Source organism: Lucilia cuprina, chromosome 4 (genome assembly GCF_022045245.1).
Source record: "Lucilia cuprina isolate Lc7/37 chromosome 4, ASM2204524v1, whole genome shotgun sequence".
Classification (NCBI taxonomy): Eukaryota; Metazoa; Arthropoda; class Insecta; order Diptera; family Calliphoridae; genus Lucilia; species Lucilia cuprina.
Genome location: NC_060952.1, coordinates 28991694 through 29012211, shown reverse-complemented (window position 1 = coordinate 29012211; position 20518 = coordinate 28991694). Strand labels below are relative to the sequence as shown.

General features: G+C 26.7%; 1 protein-coding gene across 1 annotated transcript; it reads left to right on the top strand.

The window, feature by feature from the left end:
- Nucleotides 1–1634: 1634 nt before the first annotated feature.
- LOC111684283 lies at nt 1635–18183 on the top strand. Its single transcript, XM_046950246.1, has 5 exons — nt 1635–1772; nt 15741–16191; nt 16256–16402; nt 17250–17386; nt 17457–18183. Exons 2-5 carry the CDS (start codon nt 15743–15745, stop codon nt 17960–17962), a joined length of 1239 nt encoding a protein of 412 aa, XP_046806202.1. The 5' UTR covers nt 1635–1772; nt 15741–15742; the 3' UTR covers nt 17963–18183.
- Nucleotides 18184–20518: the final 2335 nt, after the last annotated feature.

Genomic DNA, 20518 nt, shown 5'->3' with positions numbered 1-20518 from the left:
TTTTATGTTCATGTTGGCAACAATCATCGACACAATATCTTCCTCCATAAAAATTAACCTCATCATCAACATCAACATCATCATCATGTTTTTAACAGGCAAACAAATAAACTTCATGTGAAATTGCATAATTTCAGATGAATGATTTTTGTTGTTGTCGTTTCCACTGCTGATGTTTTTTCCATTATATTACTTTGATTCAAGTATGATGGTCATAATAACGTGAGAGTATGAGTGATTGTATCGATGTGTGGTATATTCCCAGTCTGTGGATGAATCATGAATCATTTGCTATAATAACATCGTACATATGTGTGTTAAATATAAATTAATGAGACCTACTGGTAAAATGTAAACAAAAATATTTATAATTTAAGCTAATGCGTTCTTTTGCTTTTGGTTTACAAGTCTACAATAACTTGTCAAGGTTTTAAAAAACGTCACTATAAACGTGATTTGGGTTTTTTTCTAAATACCAAAAATAATTTGAACTCTTGGCCACGCGTCTACAAATAGATTTTTGGTTAATACAAAGAATTCTCATGAAATTGTGGGTTTTTAACATTATTTATGATGGATTTTCTATATTTTTTTTCGTGGATTTATTATATTTTTTTTAGCATGAATAAACAAATTATTGTGAGGAAATCTAAAAGAATCCCCTACATTAGGTTTCATAAGTTTGTGCAGAATAATTTTTTATTTATTAAAAACGAATCAATTAAAACTTGTTGCAAATGTTCCATTTCTTCAGATTCTTCTGAAGCCGTAACAGGCTATAACAAGTCATCAATACATAGAAGAGTAAAATGTACTGTAATAGTCATTTATCAGGCATTCGTTCCGAGTTTACTTTTTGTAGTTCTGAACTCAGCAAAAATTTTCATTACCTTGTAAATAGTTAAATTGCTAAAATTTTCTTACATAATAACATTATTTTAATACGGAGGCAAGTACTTACCACGAACACACAAACAAATTAAAAAAAAATTTCGTTGTAAATAATTTTTCTCATTTTTTTTGGAAGCGTTTGTGGTAAGTTTTATACCTACCACTGGTATGAGGTCTAATGAATTAGAAAGTATTTATATAGCATATTATTAGTAAGCACTTATTAGACCACTTCTATGTCATCCAGACAATATGTAGAAGTCATTGAAAATAATTTTTTTTAGGTAAGTAATAAGAATATAAAGTCATTGCCTAGTTTTTGATACAAAACTGCTCATATATAATAACGATGAAGCATTTCAACAAGTCGACTTTAAGCAGCCAAACTTTTTTAATTGTTTTTTATTGTATTTTTTCGCAACCTACCACAATATCTTTTGAGTTGTTTCATTTTCAAAAAAAAAAATCTCTTATACCACGTTTTATTATGGCTTTTGCCAGTTTGACATAAGAGAGTACCTATTTAACATTTTATTTAATTTTGTAGGAAATTGTTTGCTGATTTACTCAAGTTTGTGTTTTTTTTTTCTTAAATATTATTTTACTTTACTTTAAAAGTTAAACTCAATTTACTTTTTTTTTTTGTTTTCTTCATCTATTTTTTTGGGTTTTTACCAATATTATCTGTCTGTCCAATTGTGTTAACCACTTCATGCAATGATTTTGTTATATTTTTTGTTTAAATTTGTATAAAACCATTGTAACCGGCAACTGAAGCCACAGTTCATATTTACACCTCAATAAAGTAATTTTAGTTTTTTTAGCCTCCTCTGCCAGAAGGATACAAATTTTAAATAAACGTTAATAAGCAGCATTATTAAGTAAGTGGTGATGATTTTGTGTTAATAAAGGATATATCAACTATTTTTTTAAAATAACATCGCAATATGTGTATTAAAAGCTATTAATTATAAATGAAATATAAACTGTGATATTCAATGGAAAAAATATGATATTTTATAAATAGTTGAAAAGTATCATTATAAATTTAATTAAAATCAATTGAAATTGATACATATTTATATAAATATAAAAATAGAATAAATATAAACTGTTAAAAAAATGTAAATATAAATTGAAAAAATATCAATAGAAGAATGTTGTGTAAAATCATAAAAAATGTAATCCCCTTATATTTTCATAAAAAAATTTTGAAAATACAAAAACAATTTTTCTGAAAAATAAAGTTCAAAGTGGCAAAGAAATTTGCACTATGAGGCCATATAGTAGTATATAGGCGAAACTAATTTTCAAGGACCTAAGTCCCCTGTCAAAGACCTAACTGGTGAGAATGTATTAGTAGAAGCACAAAAATAAACACAGTTGTTCAAAAGGTACTAAATAAAAAATTTATTTCTTGGACGTTATTCTTTGTGTGTTATTAATGAAATTTTATATGGTAATGAATGAAAATATTAGTTATTTATTTTTTTTGAAAAGATATTTTATCTCAAAACATATTATAAACACGTCTTTTTGTTATTTTTTTTTTTTTTTTTTTTAATTAAAAAAGTATGTAAAATACTTTTTAATTTTCAATACTAAAATGTACAGCTTTTAATTTTTCAATTTTAATGAAAATAAAATGTCAAAGAATAAAAAATATTTTTTTTTTCGTTTGTAAAATATAAATTATTTTCGGGATTTTAAATAAATAAAAAGTGTTGAAAAAAATAATAAACATTAAGTTTAAGTGATAAGAAAAACTAATAAGTGGTAATATCCTCGCAATTTTGCGAATAAAATTTGATGTTTAGTGAGTGCGTTTAGTTCTCACAAGTTTGCTTTATTCTCTCAGAGCTCGTCTGTGTGAAGAGAATAAACATTTTTCTTTGAAAACCCCTTCAGTTTCGCCTATATGTATATAAGTAGTAACTTATATGTATGAGGCTCTAAATTTTGATAAAATTACCGTGTACTGCACAATTGACAAACTGCATTATCATGCGTGATATTAAACAATTGTAAGAGTTTTTATGGAAGACTATATTTTTGTACCCGGCATTGCCCGGGTATTTTCTCCTTTCTTTTTCATGTTTCAAAAAATTATAAAGCTACAAATGAAATTTCATTGAAATTTAACAAAATAATTTTTCTTTTGCTAAAATTCATTACTTACTATCAAATTTTGTCGGTTTTTCACCCATTGCCCTCTTTTGTTAAAAAAAATATATGTCTTGATTCCAAATTTAAAGAATAGAAACTTCAATATAAAAATAAATCATTAAAGTTTTTTTAAATTTTATTTGTTTCAAAAAAATAAGAGCTCTGAAAAATATATAGAGCACAATTGACCAATGACCTCATAAAAAACCTTCTCTCTAATTTTCACATTAATATTGATAAACGATAACATTCAGAAATATATTAAGTCTATTTATCTAGAGGGCAACCTTCCCAACATTCACGCCCACAAATTTCTATAGAATCTTCCTTTTATAAAATATTTATTTAATTGTTTATATTTTATTATAAATAGTAAAATTAACTTAACTTGCAAAAAACCTTATATTTTTGCATCTATATTGATACATTTATTTTGAAAGTTAAAATACATATAAATTTTTATAATGTGTGTTTTAAATTAAATTAAAAATTCCTACGAAAAGATATGTAAAATAAATACACAACGCATAAATAACATATTATTAATAATTTATATCTTTGATGACTAATTATGGAGAAAGGGGTCAATGTCAAATTCGGACTTATTACAACATAAATACATACGTTTAAATATGTAAATGATACATATAATGATACGACTTTAAATTAAATGAATAAACAAAAATTAATATTTGTATGTGTGTTGTAGTTGTGGTACTGTGTAACGTGTTATAAAAAAAGAACTACTTTCTGATTCGATTTAGCTATGTCCGTCTGTTCGTCCGTCCGTCTGTGTAAACCTTGTGCGCTCTCAAAAAGTAGCAATTTTTAAAATTAAATTTGGCCATACTCTTTTTTTGTCCCAATGACTTTGCCTATTGAATAGGGTAAAATGGATTATTTTTTATCATATAACTCGTACAAACGTACTCACTTAAGGGAAAATAGAATTAAATACTTTAGTATTAAAAAGTAATAATCAAAATGTTACCCTCCCCCCCCAAAACCAAAACAAAAGTTCCCCCGGCCCAAACACTCGAGCTGGATCCGCGGCTGGGTGTAGGGTATCATATGGTCTTAAGTAAATTCCTACTTCTTATTGCAATTGTTGCTGTATATCTTGTATTTAATAATTACGAAGAAATTCGTGTTATTCTTTTATGAAGACTTTCAAAAGTTTTACTTTCAGTAAATGTAATTTTTGTCCCACTGTGCTGACAATTGTTCTCAAAAATAAAATATGTGTTTATATAATAACTTTTAATGAGAAATTGTTGATACAGTTGCTTGTTTCCTGTTTCAGTAAAATTTATTACTGAATTCAATTCGATAGATAGACAGGATGATGTTTACATGTATATCTTATATAAACAATAATAGATATAATGTAGTCTCGATGGTAGGCAAGATCTCTAAAACTTTCAAATTATTTATGTTTTTATTTGAACATTAAATTTTCAATTCCACTGTATGGTGATAACAGCAGGATATGGCATGATACCGAGATAATAAAGGAAGAGTAATTTTAACTAACGTTAATAATATGACTTGTCATATTAATATCCGACTGAGTTAAAAATTGTATAATTTACCATACAACCAAAACACAGCATTCGGTTTGAGGTAAATTGTTTTATGTAACAAAATATATTGGGTTAGGAAGATGTAAAACTGCATCAAATCCAAAGAAATACATACAGCGCTTCATTTTAACAACAAAACCTTCACTGAGTATATTATTTTTCAATGTTCAAAAAATTAGATTCCTGGGCTTAATATCTATGAATTTGTCAACCAATGTTAGTAAATAATGGTATTTCAGGAATAATATCACTTCCAAGATATTTCGATCTAACTTCGAAGAATTCCTGACAATGAAAGAATTCCTCGTAACAAGCTTTACATTCATCTGAATAAGCACGTTATGCTTTTCATAGAAATGCTAGAAATCGTATGTGTCCACTCAGAACAGGTACCTTAGACTTGCTCATTTTGAAAAGATTTCTCGTCTTGCTCTCATCAAGGTCACCCCAATGGATCTTTGTGGATTTTCCCACGATTTCATTATTCTTAAAGGGAAGCTCTCATCCTTACCCAGGCCCACTTTGTCCCTCAATTTAGAGACAACCATGTAACAACAAAATTCGGATACAATATTTTTGGGATCGGCGTTTCAAATTTTCCGACATATTCTGTATCTGGTAAGCGATTAGAAACGTCCGATGATTTTGTGATGATTTAAGTTGTAATAAACTTAATTTGCTGGTAAATTAAATTTACTATATGAATTGTATGTCAAGTTGTTTCAAACTTTAGTTACTAGCAAGTAGTTACCAATTGAATAACCTTTAAGTATTAAGAGTAGAATTTATCCACCTATAACATTTTTACACCAGAATGGTTTAAAAACAAGTAGGAAAGTATAGTCGGGCATGGCCGACCATATAATACCCTACACCATGAGTATATTTTTAAAATTTTTACTCTTTATAAAATTTTTATTTTTTGTAAAGAGACTTTTATGTTGAATATTACCATAATTCCAAAATATTTAAGCCATTTATTGATAAAAAACTAAAATTTCTAAATAAGGCTTTATATAGGTTAAATATGTGCCGATCCTCGGTAAATTTGGGAAAAGGATATATTTCTAAATAATAGTTAGTTTTGTTGAGTTTCATTGCGATACAAATGGTTACAAATCAATTTTAGACGTTTAAGTCATTTTTTGAAGGGGGTTTGTATGGGGGCTAGGGTCAAATATAGGCCAATCCTTACGAAAATCTGCAGTATGATTTATACTTATATAAAACTCATTTGTGCCAATTTTTAGAGAGATAGCAGAATATTTGACGTAATTATAGCATAAAAAGTTTAAATCGGGAGGTACGCTTGTATGGGGGCTAGGTGAAATAATGGACCGATTTCAACCATTTTCAATAGGCTTCGTCCTTGTGCCAAAAAACATGCTTGGTTCAAATTTCATCAAATTATCTTGAAAATTGCGCACAAGGTTTACATGGACAGCCAGCCGGACGGACGGACGGACATGTCTTAATCGACTCAAAAAATGATTCTGAATCGATCGGTATACTTTAAGGTGGGTATTGGACCAATATTTTTGTATGTTACAAACATCAGCACAAACGTATAATACCCTCCCCACTATAGTGGTGTAGGGTATAATCAATACGAACTTTTCTAACGATACAGTACAAACTAAACTATACTGTCAACATAAGTTACATCAAGTATAGCATATTGTTAGGCAGCTTTAGTTATTATGTGGATTATAAGTTTTACCGTTTTATCATGAAAATGTTGCACAACTGTGTACTATATTTGTGTGGACGTGAGTTAGTGTAGAGATATGTAGTAGTGAAAGTAGTAGCTTATGTATAGTAACTATTGTTTTTACACTATAGGTTTATTTAGAAAACTTATAGCATAATATTAGGTATTAAAATGATAAAAAAAATAAAATAAAGCAAAAATTAAAACAAGTTGGTAAATTTTAAGATTTAAAGGTAGAAATATATTTTAATAAAGGAATTTTGTATTTAATATGTTAATAAGTACTAAATCTGAAAATAAAATATAAATTATTATGTTTTAATTAAACAAATCAACAAACAATGCTGAGTTAATAATAGAATATTTAAGGTTATCAGATAAAGTGGAAATATTAGTTAGTCAACATGTCCATGGACCAGTTAATATACTACATTAACTGGTCCATGGACAGACTATCAGTAGACTAGTAGTAGACTATTCAATAAACTAGACAATAGAATAATCCATTGTCTAGTCAACAGCATACAACATAGAAAAGTTCTGGTCCATAAACTAGTAAATCAGCTGGACTAGACACTAGTCCATAGTCTAGACAATAGTCCAGTCTATAGACTAGACCATAGACTATTCTGTAGTTTAATCAATCGACTAGTCTTTAGTTTAGTTCAAAGACTTGTCCATACTATAGCCAATTGACTTGTACATACTGTAGTTCATAGTCTAGTACGTAGACTATTGCATAGACCCGTGAACGGGATCTTGCTTAAGCGTTTGTGGGTTTAGTTTTTCTCTTTTACCTACATAGTTTTATATTTTCCTTTTCCACAAAAAGTTTTCGGTTTGTGGGGACTTCTTTTTTTCCTCCCGTGAACCCGCGTCAGTCCGTTCATTTACTAGTCGACTACAAAATAGTTCAGTTTTTGGACTATAACCTAATCGATGGTTTATTACCCAGGCCCAAGACAAGTACATTGACTCAACCATATAATAGTTTATAGACTCGTTTATATATTAGTCCATAAACTAGCTAAATGATGGATTTTTCTATAGACCAATCGATATACATCACAAACTATAATACTTTGAATCATTAGAAAATATTATTTTATTTGGATAATGCCTAAAATACATTACAAAAGAACAAAACATCCTACTTAAATTAAAGGAAATGTTTTTTGATAAATATAACTTTTTTTCTTTGAAACGATGTTATTACATATATTGAAATAAATCAAATATGTTTAAGTCACATTAATTTTAATTTTTTTTTAAATGATCATTTAACGGATATACATTTCCTTAATTTACAACGTTAAATTTTTTTAAATATATTCGTTATTTGCTAATAATGTATTCTTATAACATTGAACATATTGTTAAGGAAAACATTAAAATGATTTAAAATAAAATAATGCGCATTCAACAACCAATACACTAGATATTTTGTTGTTATGACTTTCACGAGTTCTACTTATTGAACAGTTTTTTCACTAGAGTTTAATGCTAGAAACAATTACATAAATACACAGTTAAAGGGAAATTCTTGAAATAATAAGAGTATTGTGTTTTAGATAACGAGTCGAATAAAAATCAATTCAAAACAAGTAAGAAATTATAGTCGGGCGAGGCCGACCATATAATACCCTACACCTTTGACAAAAATATAATGAGATTTAGTTGTCATAATAAAGCATTTAAGTTGTATTGTACCTTGCCTTAGATATACATACTTGAGCCGTTTCTTGTTGAATAAAATTGTGGACATTTAAGTGAAATTTTAATGGGGGCTTTTCATAGGGGCTAGGGTCATATAAGAACCTATTATTATGGAATTCGTAGGGGTCATCAAATCTTGTATACAACTTGGTCATTGCAGATTTTTGTCGAGATATGAGTATATTAAACATAATTATGAACTTAAAAGCCCTATTCGGCGGGTTCAGTTGTATGGGGCTAGGTGTACCAAATTTCATTGAATTATCTTCAAAATTGCGACCTGTAGTTTGATTACAAGGTTTACATGGACGGACGGACGGACAGACGGACATAGCTAAATCAACTCAGAAAATGAGCCGATTGGTATACTTTAAGGTGGGTATAGAGCCAATATTATTGTGCGTTACAAACATCAGCACAAACCCAATATACCCTCCCCACTAAAGTGGTGTAGGGTATAAATAGACACAGTGTAAAGTAACAATGGAGTTTGCAGGCAAATGCAAACAATGTAATACATATTTCTACAAAATAATATTACAGTTTGTGGTTAGTATGTGGAAAAGGGATTTGCTATAAATTTGCACATAGTTTTTCTAACTTATAACTGAGTTCGTTACACTGTTATTAAAACAACACCCCATAATAATGGCCCATTTATAAAAAAGAAACATCATGTTTACTAGGTTTATAAAATTTAATAGGAATTTAGGATATAAAATTTAATGATTTCCGATTTTAAACAAAAAATTATAATATGTACCTAGTAATAAAAAATACTTAAAGAAAAACATAAAAGTTTATAAAGGAAAACAAAAACTTATCTTAAAATTTAAATATAAAATAAATAAACAAACATCTTACAATTATAAGCATTTAATGTAAACAATTCTATTAAAAGATCTTTATACACAAATAATAATAATTGACAATCTTTGATAACATTACCATAAAGGGGTTTTCTTGTTGGCGCAAATAAAAAAATGTACATTTATTTTATCGTTTTTAATGGGTTACAAAACAATAAAAAAATATGTTCAAAGTATTGAAAGATTATTTTATATTTATTTATGGCCGCTTCTCATATATCATCTGACAGTTTGACAATAAATGTCTGGACAAGCCATAATACAATTATAAAGAAAACATTTAATATTTCACCTAATTAAACACACTTTTCCTTACGAAAATAAGTCATATTTCACCTTGTGTTCTAAAAGTTTAGGTTACAGATTGTATATAAGTTCTTAAACTTGTCACTGATTTTATGACAGTATTTTAGTTAATTGGCAATTCATTGGTCGTCTCTCAATATCTAAAATATACACATAAATTTATATAAAGATATAATTGGAAGTATGTAATCGAAATGTTATTAGTAAAGTTTTATTTGAACATGGATAAATGAACATTAAATTGAAAACTTTATTAATTACAAATATATTTCGGTAATATATTTCTGAAAATGTTTTAACGAACATACGTTTTCGATTAAATGACATATTGTAGCAGAAAATCAATTGGGTGAATTATTTAAATAAAGAGTTTATCAAAAAAATTTTTTATCAAAAACAATTAACAAACATTTTCTTTAAAAAAATAAAATTTAACGAATTTTTTTTTTCGAAAAAGAGAAACTTAACAAAACTTTTCTATTAAAAGAAAAAGTTATGGAAAATTTTTTATATAAAGAATAATTTATCGATTTTTTAATAATGTTAAGTATATATAAAAGAACGACAATTTTCTATAAAAGATAAATTTATCGAATGTTTCCGATATTTAAAAAAAATTATAGACATATTTCTATAGAAACGAAATTTAACGATTTTATTTATTTTAAATCATAACAGAAATTTATCCAAAATATTCTACAAAAAGATAAATTTTTTATAAAAAGACATATTATCGAAAATTTTCTATAAAAGAAGAACTTACCGAAAATAATGTATGAGAAAAAATTTGATTAGGAACTTACTAAAACTCAACATTTCGAATATTTTCTTCTAAAAGAAAAAATTATCGAAAATTGTTTATAAAAGGAGAAAAATATCTATAAAATATAAATAAAATTTTCTTTTTTTTCAATTACTTGAACATTTTCTATAAAAGACAAATATATGAAAATTTTTCTTTAAAAAGACAAATTTATCACAAATATTTTATAAAAAGAGAAACTTATCGAACTTTTTTTTATCAAAAGAATAGTTTTACGAAAAGTTTCTATTAAAAGAGAAAATAATGCAAAATATTAAAAAAAAGAAAATTTTATAGAAAAATTTCTATAGAAACAAATTTTAAAAAAAGTTGTCTACATAAAAATATTAATAAAATTATCTATAAAAATATAATTTCGAAAATTTTCTAAAAAAAACATTTTATCAAAAATTTTCTTTTAAAATACAAATTTATCATAAATATTTTCTAAAAAAGAAACTTATCGAATTTTTTTCAGAAGAGTGTTAAATTTTCTTTTAAAAATATAAAAAAAAATGTATAAAAAATTTTCGATAATTTTTGAAAGATAAAATTTTATAGAAAATTTTCTATAGAAACAATTTTTTCTTTAAACTTGTCTTCATAACTCAGTTTTTTAATTTCAAATAAAGAGTGTAACTAAAATTTTCTATATGAAACACAATTTTCTATAGAAAAGGAAAATTTATCGAAAAATAAAAGAATAAAAACTAAATAAATGTTTAAACATTATACAAAAATTAAAAAAGAAAATTAATTTTTTAATAAAAGAAAATTCAAAACAAATCATTAAAATAAAAAATAAAATTTAATAAATTTTTTTTCGAAAAATTTTTTTTTAGAATATAATTTTTTAATATTTTTTCTATAAAAATAAAATTAATCGAATATCTTAATAAAACAATATTTCAAAGTATTAAATTTATTTTTAATTTTTATAAAAAAATTAAGAACATTTTTCTAACAAAATTTTCCATGAAAAAAGAAAATTTATCAAAAAATATAAAAAGAAACAATTTAAAAATTTTGATTTAAAAAAATATAGAAATATTTCAACAAAAAGATTAATTAACGAAATTTAAAAAAAAGTATCATTAATATAAGACATTTTCTATAAACAAATTTATTAATTTAAAACAAAATACTTTCATAAAGAAATTTTATAGAAATGTTTCTATAAAATTAAAGTTTAACAAAAATTTTATAAAAAAAAAATAAAGAAATTTTTACAATTTTTCTCTTTAAATTGAAAATTTTTTGTACATTTCGCAGGAAAATTTTTTTAAGTTAAATAAAAAAAAAAAATAGATTTTTCAATAATATTTTAACTAATTTACTAACCATTTCTTTCGAGTGTTAACATACTTTTGTAATATTTAACTTGATCGTTAGCATCTTGGCATTGGTAACAACTGCACCTTTTTTTACAAATAAATAAATTGAGACACTGTTAAACAACTTTAAAGACTCTTTCAAAATACAAACCACAAAAAAAACTAAGATGAAAAAAATCGAAAAAAACGTAATCGAAACAAGAAAGAAAGAAAGAAACAATGAAAAAAAAATCCAGCAAAAATGAAAGTAAAAGTTTGTTTTCATTTTATTATGCGGCTTATAAGTTTGCTTCTGAAGTCATGCGTCTTTTCTTGTCTTGACGGTTTTATTTGTTGTATTTCTTTATTATTATTATTTTTTATGATTGTTGGTCTTTTGTTTGGCCCGAAGCTTAAACAGACAGCAACCACTTCATTCCAAACCATTCAGTTAACAAAACGTTCGTAATCAAACTCAAGTACTAGTGTTTCAAAATGTTGTTTACAAAAACAAAATACTTAACTTATTGATGGTATATAATAAGGGTTCCAAAATAATGCGTAAAAGGAAACGAATGACTTAAGTGTAGGCATGAAATAAATGTTATAAGATGATTGTAGTTTTGGTTCAAAACTATTTGAAAAAGTTTAAAGCGTTCTCCGACAAATAGAATTCAGAATGCAGGGGGACATTTAATATCTATTGAAATCTCCTGTATGTATGTAGTTTTGGCTTGTATATTTATATTTAATTTTATTTATACTTTTGTTGACATTTTTATTTAAAAAAAGAGTATAATAGTAGAAATTCTTTGTCCATTAAAGAAAACTAAAATATATTTTCTTATATTTATTGATGAATTTTAAAATGTTATAAATAATTTATAGATTTTTGTTTGAAATTCATATTTTTGACTTTAGTATAAAGATTTTAGAAACATGGTTTTTATGCACATGCTAAAAGTTATTATCCTTTTTAAAAATTCATTTGCATAATTTCTTCATTTTTTCAATGCAAGAAAATTTAAAAAGTTTTCAAAAAGACTTTATGAAAAGTTGACTAAAGAAAATGGTTAGAGAGATTAAAAGAAAATATTGCATAATTTAATTTAAATAAAAAAATAAGATTTTTAAAAAAATAAATATTTATATTTAAAATAAAAAAAAATTAATTTCTACAAAATTAAATAAAAAAAAATTGTATTACAACAAATTGCAAGTTCACACGATTGTTAGAAATTTCCTGAATATTTTGCTGTCAACGTTGTAAGATCTGACAATCGTGTATCACAACTTCATGTTTCAAAGTATATTACTTATAATATATTACCAAGTTTTTGAGAAAAAACAATATATGAACTAATTTAGATAGAAAAACCAAAATAAACAAATGAGAAAAAAGGATAAAGAAAATAAGTGAAAAAAAACAAAAGTACAACCTAACCACCTCCCCCCCCCCCCCCCCCCCCCCAACATTCTAGCTGAGTCCGCGGCTGTGATAAATCAATCTCTCTAGCCCTCTATAAACATATTTTACTGTTGGTAAAACGTTAAAAAGAAATTATAGAAAAATATCTTGCGTTTTCAAGCAAAATAAAAGTTTCATAATAATTTAAGATAAATAAATATTTTTGTATGTATGTATGTTCCGTGCTAAAACTTAAAACATTATATTATGCTTGTATAATTAGTAAATTTCTTAAAAATTGAGTGCATAATCTTTAACTACATCAACAACAACAGCATTAAATCCTCTATAACTGGACTCAACTTGGTTCTGGTTACATGCACATAATCCAAACAGACCAAAACAAATGCATTCAACTAAAGTAAACAGAAAAATTCATGAACTATTTATAAACAACTTTAAATACTCAAGTAAAAAACCATTAAGCAATTTTGTTTTACAAATGATGCAGAAGCACCAGCAGTTATAAGAAACAGTAAAAGCAAAATACTGTTGCTGGTACAGAAATGTCTCCATCATTTGCTCCCTTCACTCTTATTGCAGTATATCTCAGTAAACAGCAACAAATGGCAGAAAATCTAGTAAATGGTGAAATAATCTTTTTCATTTTAGTCAGACATCAACATTGCTAAAGTGAAATTCTCTCACATCTCATACACAAAACGTTTTTTTCAATATCGTTGATATTGAATGTAAATAATTTCGAAATTATACCAAGAAAATCTCAGTAACAAGAAATATTTCAAAACATACAATTAAATTTTAACGATCATTTAAAGTGTTAAAAGTGTTTTCAATATTAAAAGTTTTGCGAGTGCATGTATGTAAGTCTTTTGAAAAATTACAAAATTGTTTTGGAAAAAAAAAAAATAAATAAACTTCAAAAGCAATTTTCTTAAAATAACAATTACTTCGAAATAGAAATTCACCGTTAAAACAAATGTTTTGAAAAAGCAAATGATCAATAGCTTGGGATGCTGTACGGCCAGTGGCATTGATTGCAAGCTTAACGATCACTATTAAAAAGTCCAATTGATTTGTTTTCGGTTTTGGTTATTTTTATTCGTGTCCATTTAAACAAATAATAAATAAAATAAAGAAAAATATAGTTGGAGTTGTTTGGCTTATTTATGATCGATCTTGTTTATATGGCAGAGAGTGAAAGAAAGTGTGTCAGGTGTGTCATTAAATACAACTACGAAATAATAAAAAAAATCTCTATACTCATTGAATTGTATGTAAGTTTTTTTTGTTGTAAAAGCTTGTTGTCAACGTTTTTTTTTATTATTTTCTTAGTGTACAATTTATTTTGTTTTGAAAACTGAAATTTAAAAAAATAAGAGAAAATTATCAGAGTTATGGTCGACTAGGTTGGTACTTTGTTTAACATTTAAGAATTCTTTATAGAGTTCTGGGAATATTCGCGATAAAGTTTTCAAAGAGCTTTAAAATTCTATGTTGCTTACTCTTTTAAAATAACAATTTCTGTTTGCACAGCCATCTTTAAGCAATTCCTCATCAAACTACATAGAGAACGTTCTAAATTGTAAATGCCTGGTACCAAAATGACATCAAAGTGTTTATAATTTTTCAATAACATTAGTTGTGAAAGTATATATGGATAGTTCTCAAATCAAAAACAAAACAATAAAAATACGACGTTATCAAATTAACAAAAAATAATAATGACAACAATATTTCCGTTTGTCGAAATACAAGTTATTACTTGTCGAAGTCAAACCGATGTATTGCCAAAGCGACACAAAGCGTAATCGAAATAACAACAATGTGTTGTCAAAATTACAACAGTAGTTGTCAAAAGGATTAGTGAAAGATGTTAAAGTGTTTTATACTTTACTTTTATACTTTAATGTCAGGTAATTACATCCATCAGGCTAATTTAGTTTCTTCAGATCACTAGAGTAATCTTAACGAAAAAGCTGTATTTGGAATTTGAAATCCAAAATGATGACGAAATAGTAATAACATTCGACTTTAAATTTTGAAATTTGTTTCTCAACTAGTCAATTAATATGATGAAATTTTATGGTGTGTCATAATATTAAAAGACAAATTGGCATTGAGTTTAACATACTCTACAACTTACTAAATATACCGTCAAAAATCCCTACCCTACTGTTGCTTAATAGCATCAGACACCAACAACATTCGTAGTATTTTTTTTATATTCGTATACGGTTTATAACTTGAAAATATTTACATCTGTTTTATCTCGAATTTCTATAATTTTTAGGCAAAAAGTAAAAAGTTTAATTTTTTAATTTATTTTATTTTGATCAAAGTGAAAACCAGACGTATCCAAAGCAATAAAGATTTGTTTTCATTTTAAATATACATCCAGCCAGTCAGTGAACTAGCAAGCCAAAGCAACCAACAAACAAAGCCAATCGTTTACAACTGCACACCCTGTCAGCCAGCCAAACTTCCAGCTAATAAACCAAAACACCGGTTTTTGCTTTATTTTCATCTACCTTGAAGCCAAAGTCACTGAATGTTATTAAACTTTTATTAGAAATCAATTAAATTTATGCATACATTATAAAAATTGTAAAAAATAAATAATCCAAAACGTATGTATGTCTGCTGGCCTGTATCTTTAAAGAAAAGAAAAAGTTTGTCGGGAAAGTTTTTAAAAAATTTTAAAAATTTAAATCGTTAAAAAACAACTTTTTAATACATTAAATAAAACCGCTTTTAAACACTTAGAAAGATAGAAACTACAAAATAGAGAAAGATTTTTAGAGATTAAAAGTAATAAATTAAAAATGACTACTTAGTTAGGCGTACAAAACTCCAAAAGTCCACAAAATGTGTGAATTATTAATGAATTTATTTACATGTTATTTACAGATTATTAATGGATTTTCTTATTTTTTATTTTCACTTTCTTTTAGAGATGGAATTGAGAATTAATTCACTGGGATTTATACTACTACTAACAACGACATTGATCTATAGTGCCGGCAATTTAATAGCAATAGCCTCAGCAGAAGGTTTACGTCTACCGGATCAACAGTCAAACTCAGTACCTCAACAGCAACAGATATTGCCGCAACAGCAACAACATGTACAGCAAATATTTCCTAATCAACAACAGCAACAACAATATGTTCAACAGCCACAGCAACAACAACAATTTGCTCAACAGCCACAGCAACAACAGGCAGGAGTTGGTGAAGAACGTGGCCGTTCTTCCATACTCAGCATATTTGGTTTAGGTGGCGGTGAAAGTGATCCTTATTTGGCTCGTTCCAATTCAAATTGTTTAAGTGGCGATTTATCTGAATGTTTCAAGACACAAGCATTGAATAGTTTCGATGAAATCTTCTATCGCGAACAATATGCGTAAGTTTTAGAGAATTTTTCAAAAGGAAATTCTATTAATAAATTTATGCCTTTTTTCTCTTAGATTATCTGATTTTGCTCGTGTTGTTCGTATGCCTGAGACACAACAGCGTTCTTTGTTACAAGAACCTTTTGAATATTCAGAAGAACCACGTAATGAGGATAGTGATTGGGATCAATTGGTGAAATATGCTTTAAGAAGAGCTGAAAGGTATGTGAAATTGTTGTAGTCATTCTCGATGTCTTTTAACTCGACTATGAAAAGAAAATTCGGATTTTAACACTTCAGATTCTTAAATATTTTTGAAATATTTACGATTTTATTCGATTTATGTCTTTTAAGTATTTTTTTTTTGTTAATTTTCAAAGGAATTTGTAAGATTTTTAGATCTTAAAGATTAAGTAACACTATTAAAACCGAGTTGTCTTACTGGAACCAGATTTGGAACAAATTTCCTAAAAGTCATTTGAAGTTTATATACATATAGATCGTAACATTATTTTCATGTGGATCATCAATGTTTTCTCGCTCTTCAATACACTTTAATGAATCTGTGTGACAAAATTGGTTTAGAGTAGTTTATGGTGCTGGAAAACATTGGTGATCTGCACGAAAATAAACGATCTGTTGATGGACTTAGCACCAAATATCGTGTAGCTAAGTCATAATATAAAGAAAAAGTCAAAAAGATGAAAGATGAAACTTATTAAAAAAAAAAAAAAAAAAAAAAACTTAAAAAAAATTTTATGTATTTGAAATTTAAATTTTCTCAAGGAAAAATTGGTTTATCCCCTCATTTTATAAAACGAAACTTTCGTTAACGTAAATAATTTGTATGAAGAATACTGGGAAATTTTTGAAAATTTTAATTTTTTCCATACAAATTTTTTTGAACGTTTGTCGTTTCGTTTTATAAAATGAGGCCCTTAATTTTTTCCATACAATTTTTTTTGAACGTTTGTCGTTTCGTTTTATAAAATGAGGCCCTTAGTCTAGTGAAAGGTTAATTAATAGAAATAGATTTTCTAAACCTAATTCTTTTCTTATACTTTTGCAGATTCATTAAATCCACAGCTTTGGAAATTGATGTACCAGAAGAATTCACTGAAGCAGGACGTTACGATGCTCGTTTTATTGGAAATGATATCGACAGTGAATTGGACATCATTGAGGATAAACATGCTCCCATCATAAGTAAGTTTAAATGCTTAAATTATTCCAAGAAAATTTCAGAGTAATTTTCCTTTTAAACAAATCTTTCCAGAACGTAAAAAGTTGAAGAAAATGATCATTCCTTTGTTGTTGGTATTGAAAATTTTCAAATTGAAATTGTTATTATTCTTGCCTTTCATCTTGGGTATTGCTGGTCTCAAGAAGATTCTCGGTTTGGCTGCCATCATCTTACCCGGTCTATTTGCCTACTTCAAATTGTGTCGTCCCCAAGGTGGACCTGGTGGTTACAATGCTGGCGGTGGTTTATTCTCTGGTTTGTTTGGCAGCAAAACTACATTTCCCGAATACTCACCACAAGGTGTAGGTTCAGCTACGTACTATCATCATCATGAACATTACGATGGTGGTGCTGGCAATGCTCAATACTATAGACCAGATCCACATTTCTCTAAACCCTATGGTGATTACTATAGCAAGAATTACGCTGCTGCTGGTAATTCGGTTAGTTTTGGTGAAACATCTGCCCATGATGCTGCTTATTCTGGTTATTATGGCAGAAATACTGGCAAAGATATTGAAAGTACTCAGAAGAGTTAGAAATATAGAAGAGAGAAAATTTCTTTTAGCGGAAATTTTACCTCTTGTAAAATGGCCATTCTTTCAGATATATTATTTTTATATTTAATTTAATTGTTATAATTTTTTTGTTAATGCATTATTGATTATCTTTTTGTACTATATTTATTTCATGTTCACAAAAAAATATTTATTTATATATATTTTTAAAAGAAAACTTTAAATAAATCTTAAGAAAATTATACATACGTGTTTAGAGTTAATGGAAATTATGGAAGTTATGATTAATTTAATAGTATTATGTCCATATGTTTGTTAAAATCAATTTCAGAATTTTCAAGCGAACTTTCAAGCAAATCAGTTATGAGTGTTAATGTAATTTTCTTAAGGTACCTTATATGGGAGACAGGGTCAATTATTATGGTTCGATCCTCGTAAAAGTTTTTAATTTTTGTTACCATAAAACTTCCTTATTGGGAATTTCATTATTATCATTGTATTTCTAAATCCGAAAAAAGAGAATTTTCTATATCGGCCAAATTTTGCAAAACGATTTTCTTAGGCGCTATATTGTCTACAACAGACAGACGGACGGGCATGGCTAGATCGTCTTAGGAAGAACCCAGAAATCATAATAGCGATTTTGTTTACCATCAATATTTATCTCTACTCCCCTATGAGACCTCTTTTAGAAAATCTCTTGTTTTGACAACAATAAGTGAAAATATTGCGGAATTAAGGAAAAAACTAATTAAATGCTTTATTATTTAAAAAATAATACACATTTTAAACGTACAGACTGTTGCACGGTATCGTATGGTCGGCCATTATTATTAATAGTTTTTTAAACGATTAAAAATGATTGGTCTCATAGAATCGAAAGTAATCGGTTTCATGAGACTACTGTATTTTTCCTGTTCAAGTTTTTTAAACCAAAATAAAAAATTAAAAGAAATTAAAAAGAACTAAAATTATTATTTTTTTTTTGATAAAAAAAATTAAGAACAAATTTTGAAAAAAAATGTTTAAATATACAAATATGAAAAATTAAAGCAAAAAACATCAAAATATGTACTAAAAGAGTAAAATATGCTCTAAAAACTCGAACATATGCTAAAAAGGTCAAATCATGCTAAATTATGCTTTTATGTGTAAATTATGCAAAAATATGCTCTAACAAATCGATCACAAAATTCTTAAATTTGTATATAACGTGTTGATAAATTATCCATGAGTCCATACGATGCACCACAAAAAAACATGCATGCAAAAAATATATATATTTACGTTTAAGGGTTAATTTAAATTTTTCTGATCTCAATATACAAACAGGACTTTATTATGTATTTTTTCTAAGTTTCATTAAATGAGAGCGGTGGTGTCACCAGCGAAACATGATCCTATCGCATTTCCATAACATTAAGTATATGTCTAGAGGCATATATTTCCATATTCGGAATCAGCACACTAAGGGGGCGAGTTTTTCTGATAAAAATAATCTTCATTCTTTGGTTAAACCTGGTCAGTAAAGCTACTTATTATCGTAGTTTAACTGAGTGTAATTGGCCAATTAAACTCAAGTTATAAGTGAAAAAACACAATTAACGAAAACAATAAAACAATGAATTCGGAAGAAAAAAAACTTAATACTTTAAGTAAATTGCAATTTTCTGATTTGTTTTGTTTTACTAATTATTGTTTTAAATATTTATTTAACATTTTTCCAAAAATTTTCCATTTTACAAAAGTATTGTTTGCAAAAAAAACGGCTGTTTATTGTTTATGTGTTTGAGTGTTCCGAGTTTAATCTAACAGCAAGTTAAGCTTAACTGAGGAGTAAGAAACCCGCTCTAAATAACATTAGGATTAGATTGTTATCAAGTCTCTTTTATAAATAGGGAGATATTTCCATTTGAAAATTAAATTTGAACCATTTTGAATCACTCTACTCCACTTTTTACCACAAGAGCGGGTTCAGCCATTTCAATTAAAAATTTATTTAAATTTGTTTTTGAATGGTTTTAGAAAGTCGATTTACAGCAAAAGGTTTTTGCATCAAAATTGCCTGATAAAAACATTTTCTTTATTAGAACACTATTATAACCCTAGTGTACATATGTAATATTGTATAGCACTATAGTGATTTAAATAATTTAAAAAGTTTTTCATGTAAAATATACAAAATAAATACTTTAGCTTCAGAAACATCCAATAAACCAAACAATCAAGAAACATTAAAAATTTCTATTCATATTTGAAACAAAATAAAAGAAGTTTCTTACATATAATAAAAAACTATAAAAATAATAAATTATAAAAAAGAAAAATGGACCAATATGGATGTTTTTCGATGGTTGAAAAAAGTAGTTTCGACTGACCCAATAATAAGTTTGGAGATTTCAAAATGTGGAACTAATAGTTAGTCCCCTGCAAGTGTATAAAATTTAAAACTTTTATTTCTTCGCGTTTCTTAAAGAATAGATTCCAGATCTATATAGTAAATCTTAGAATTATTTCCAAATTACGACTACTTACTGTAGTCGTCTTAACCATCACAATATTCGCATTTAATAAAAT

Excerpts from the sequence above, each read along its gene's own strand:
- LOC111684283 (XM_046950246.1), top strand. The coding sequence starts at position 15,743 with ATGGAATTGAGAATTAATTCACTGGGATTTATACTACTACTAACAACG. Across the intron at positions 16,192-16,255 it reads TTCTATCGCGAACAATATGC|ATTATCTGATTTTGCTCGTG; the intron begins GTAAGTTTTAGA and ends TTTTTCTCTTAG. Across the intron at positions 17,387-17,456 it reads TAAACATGCTCCCATCATAA|AACGTAAAAAGTTGAAGAAA; the intron begins GTAAGTTTAAAT and ends AAATCTTTCCAG.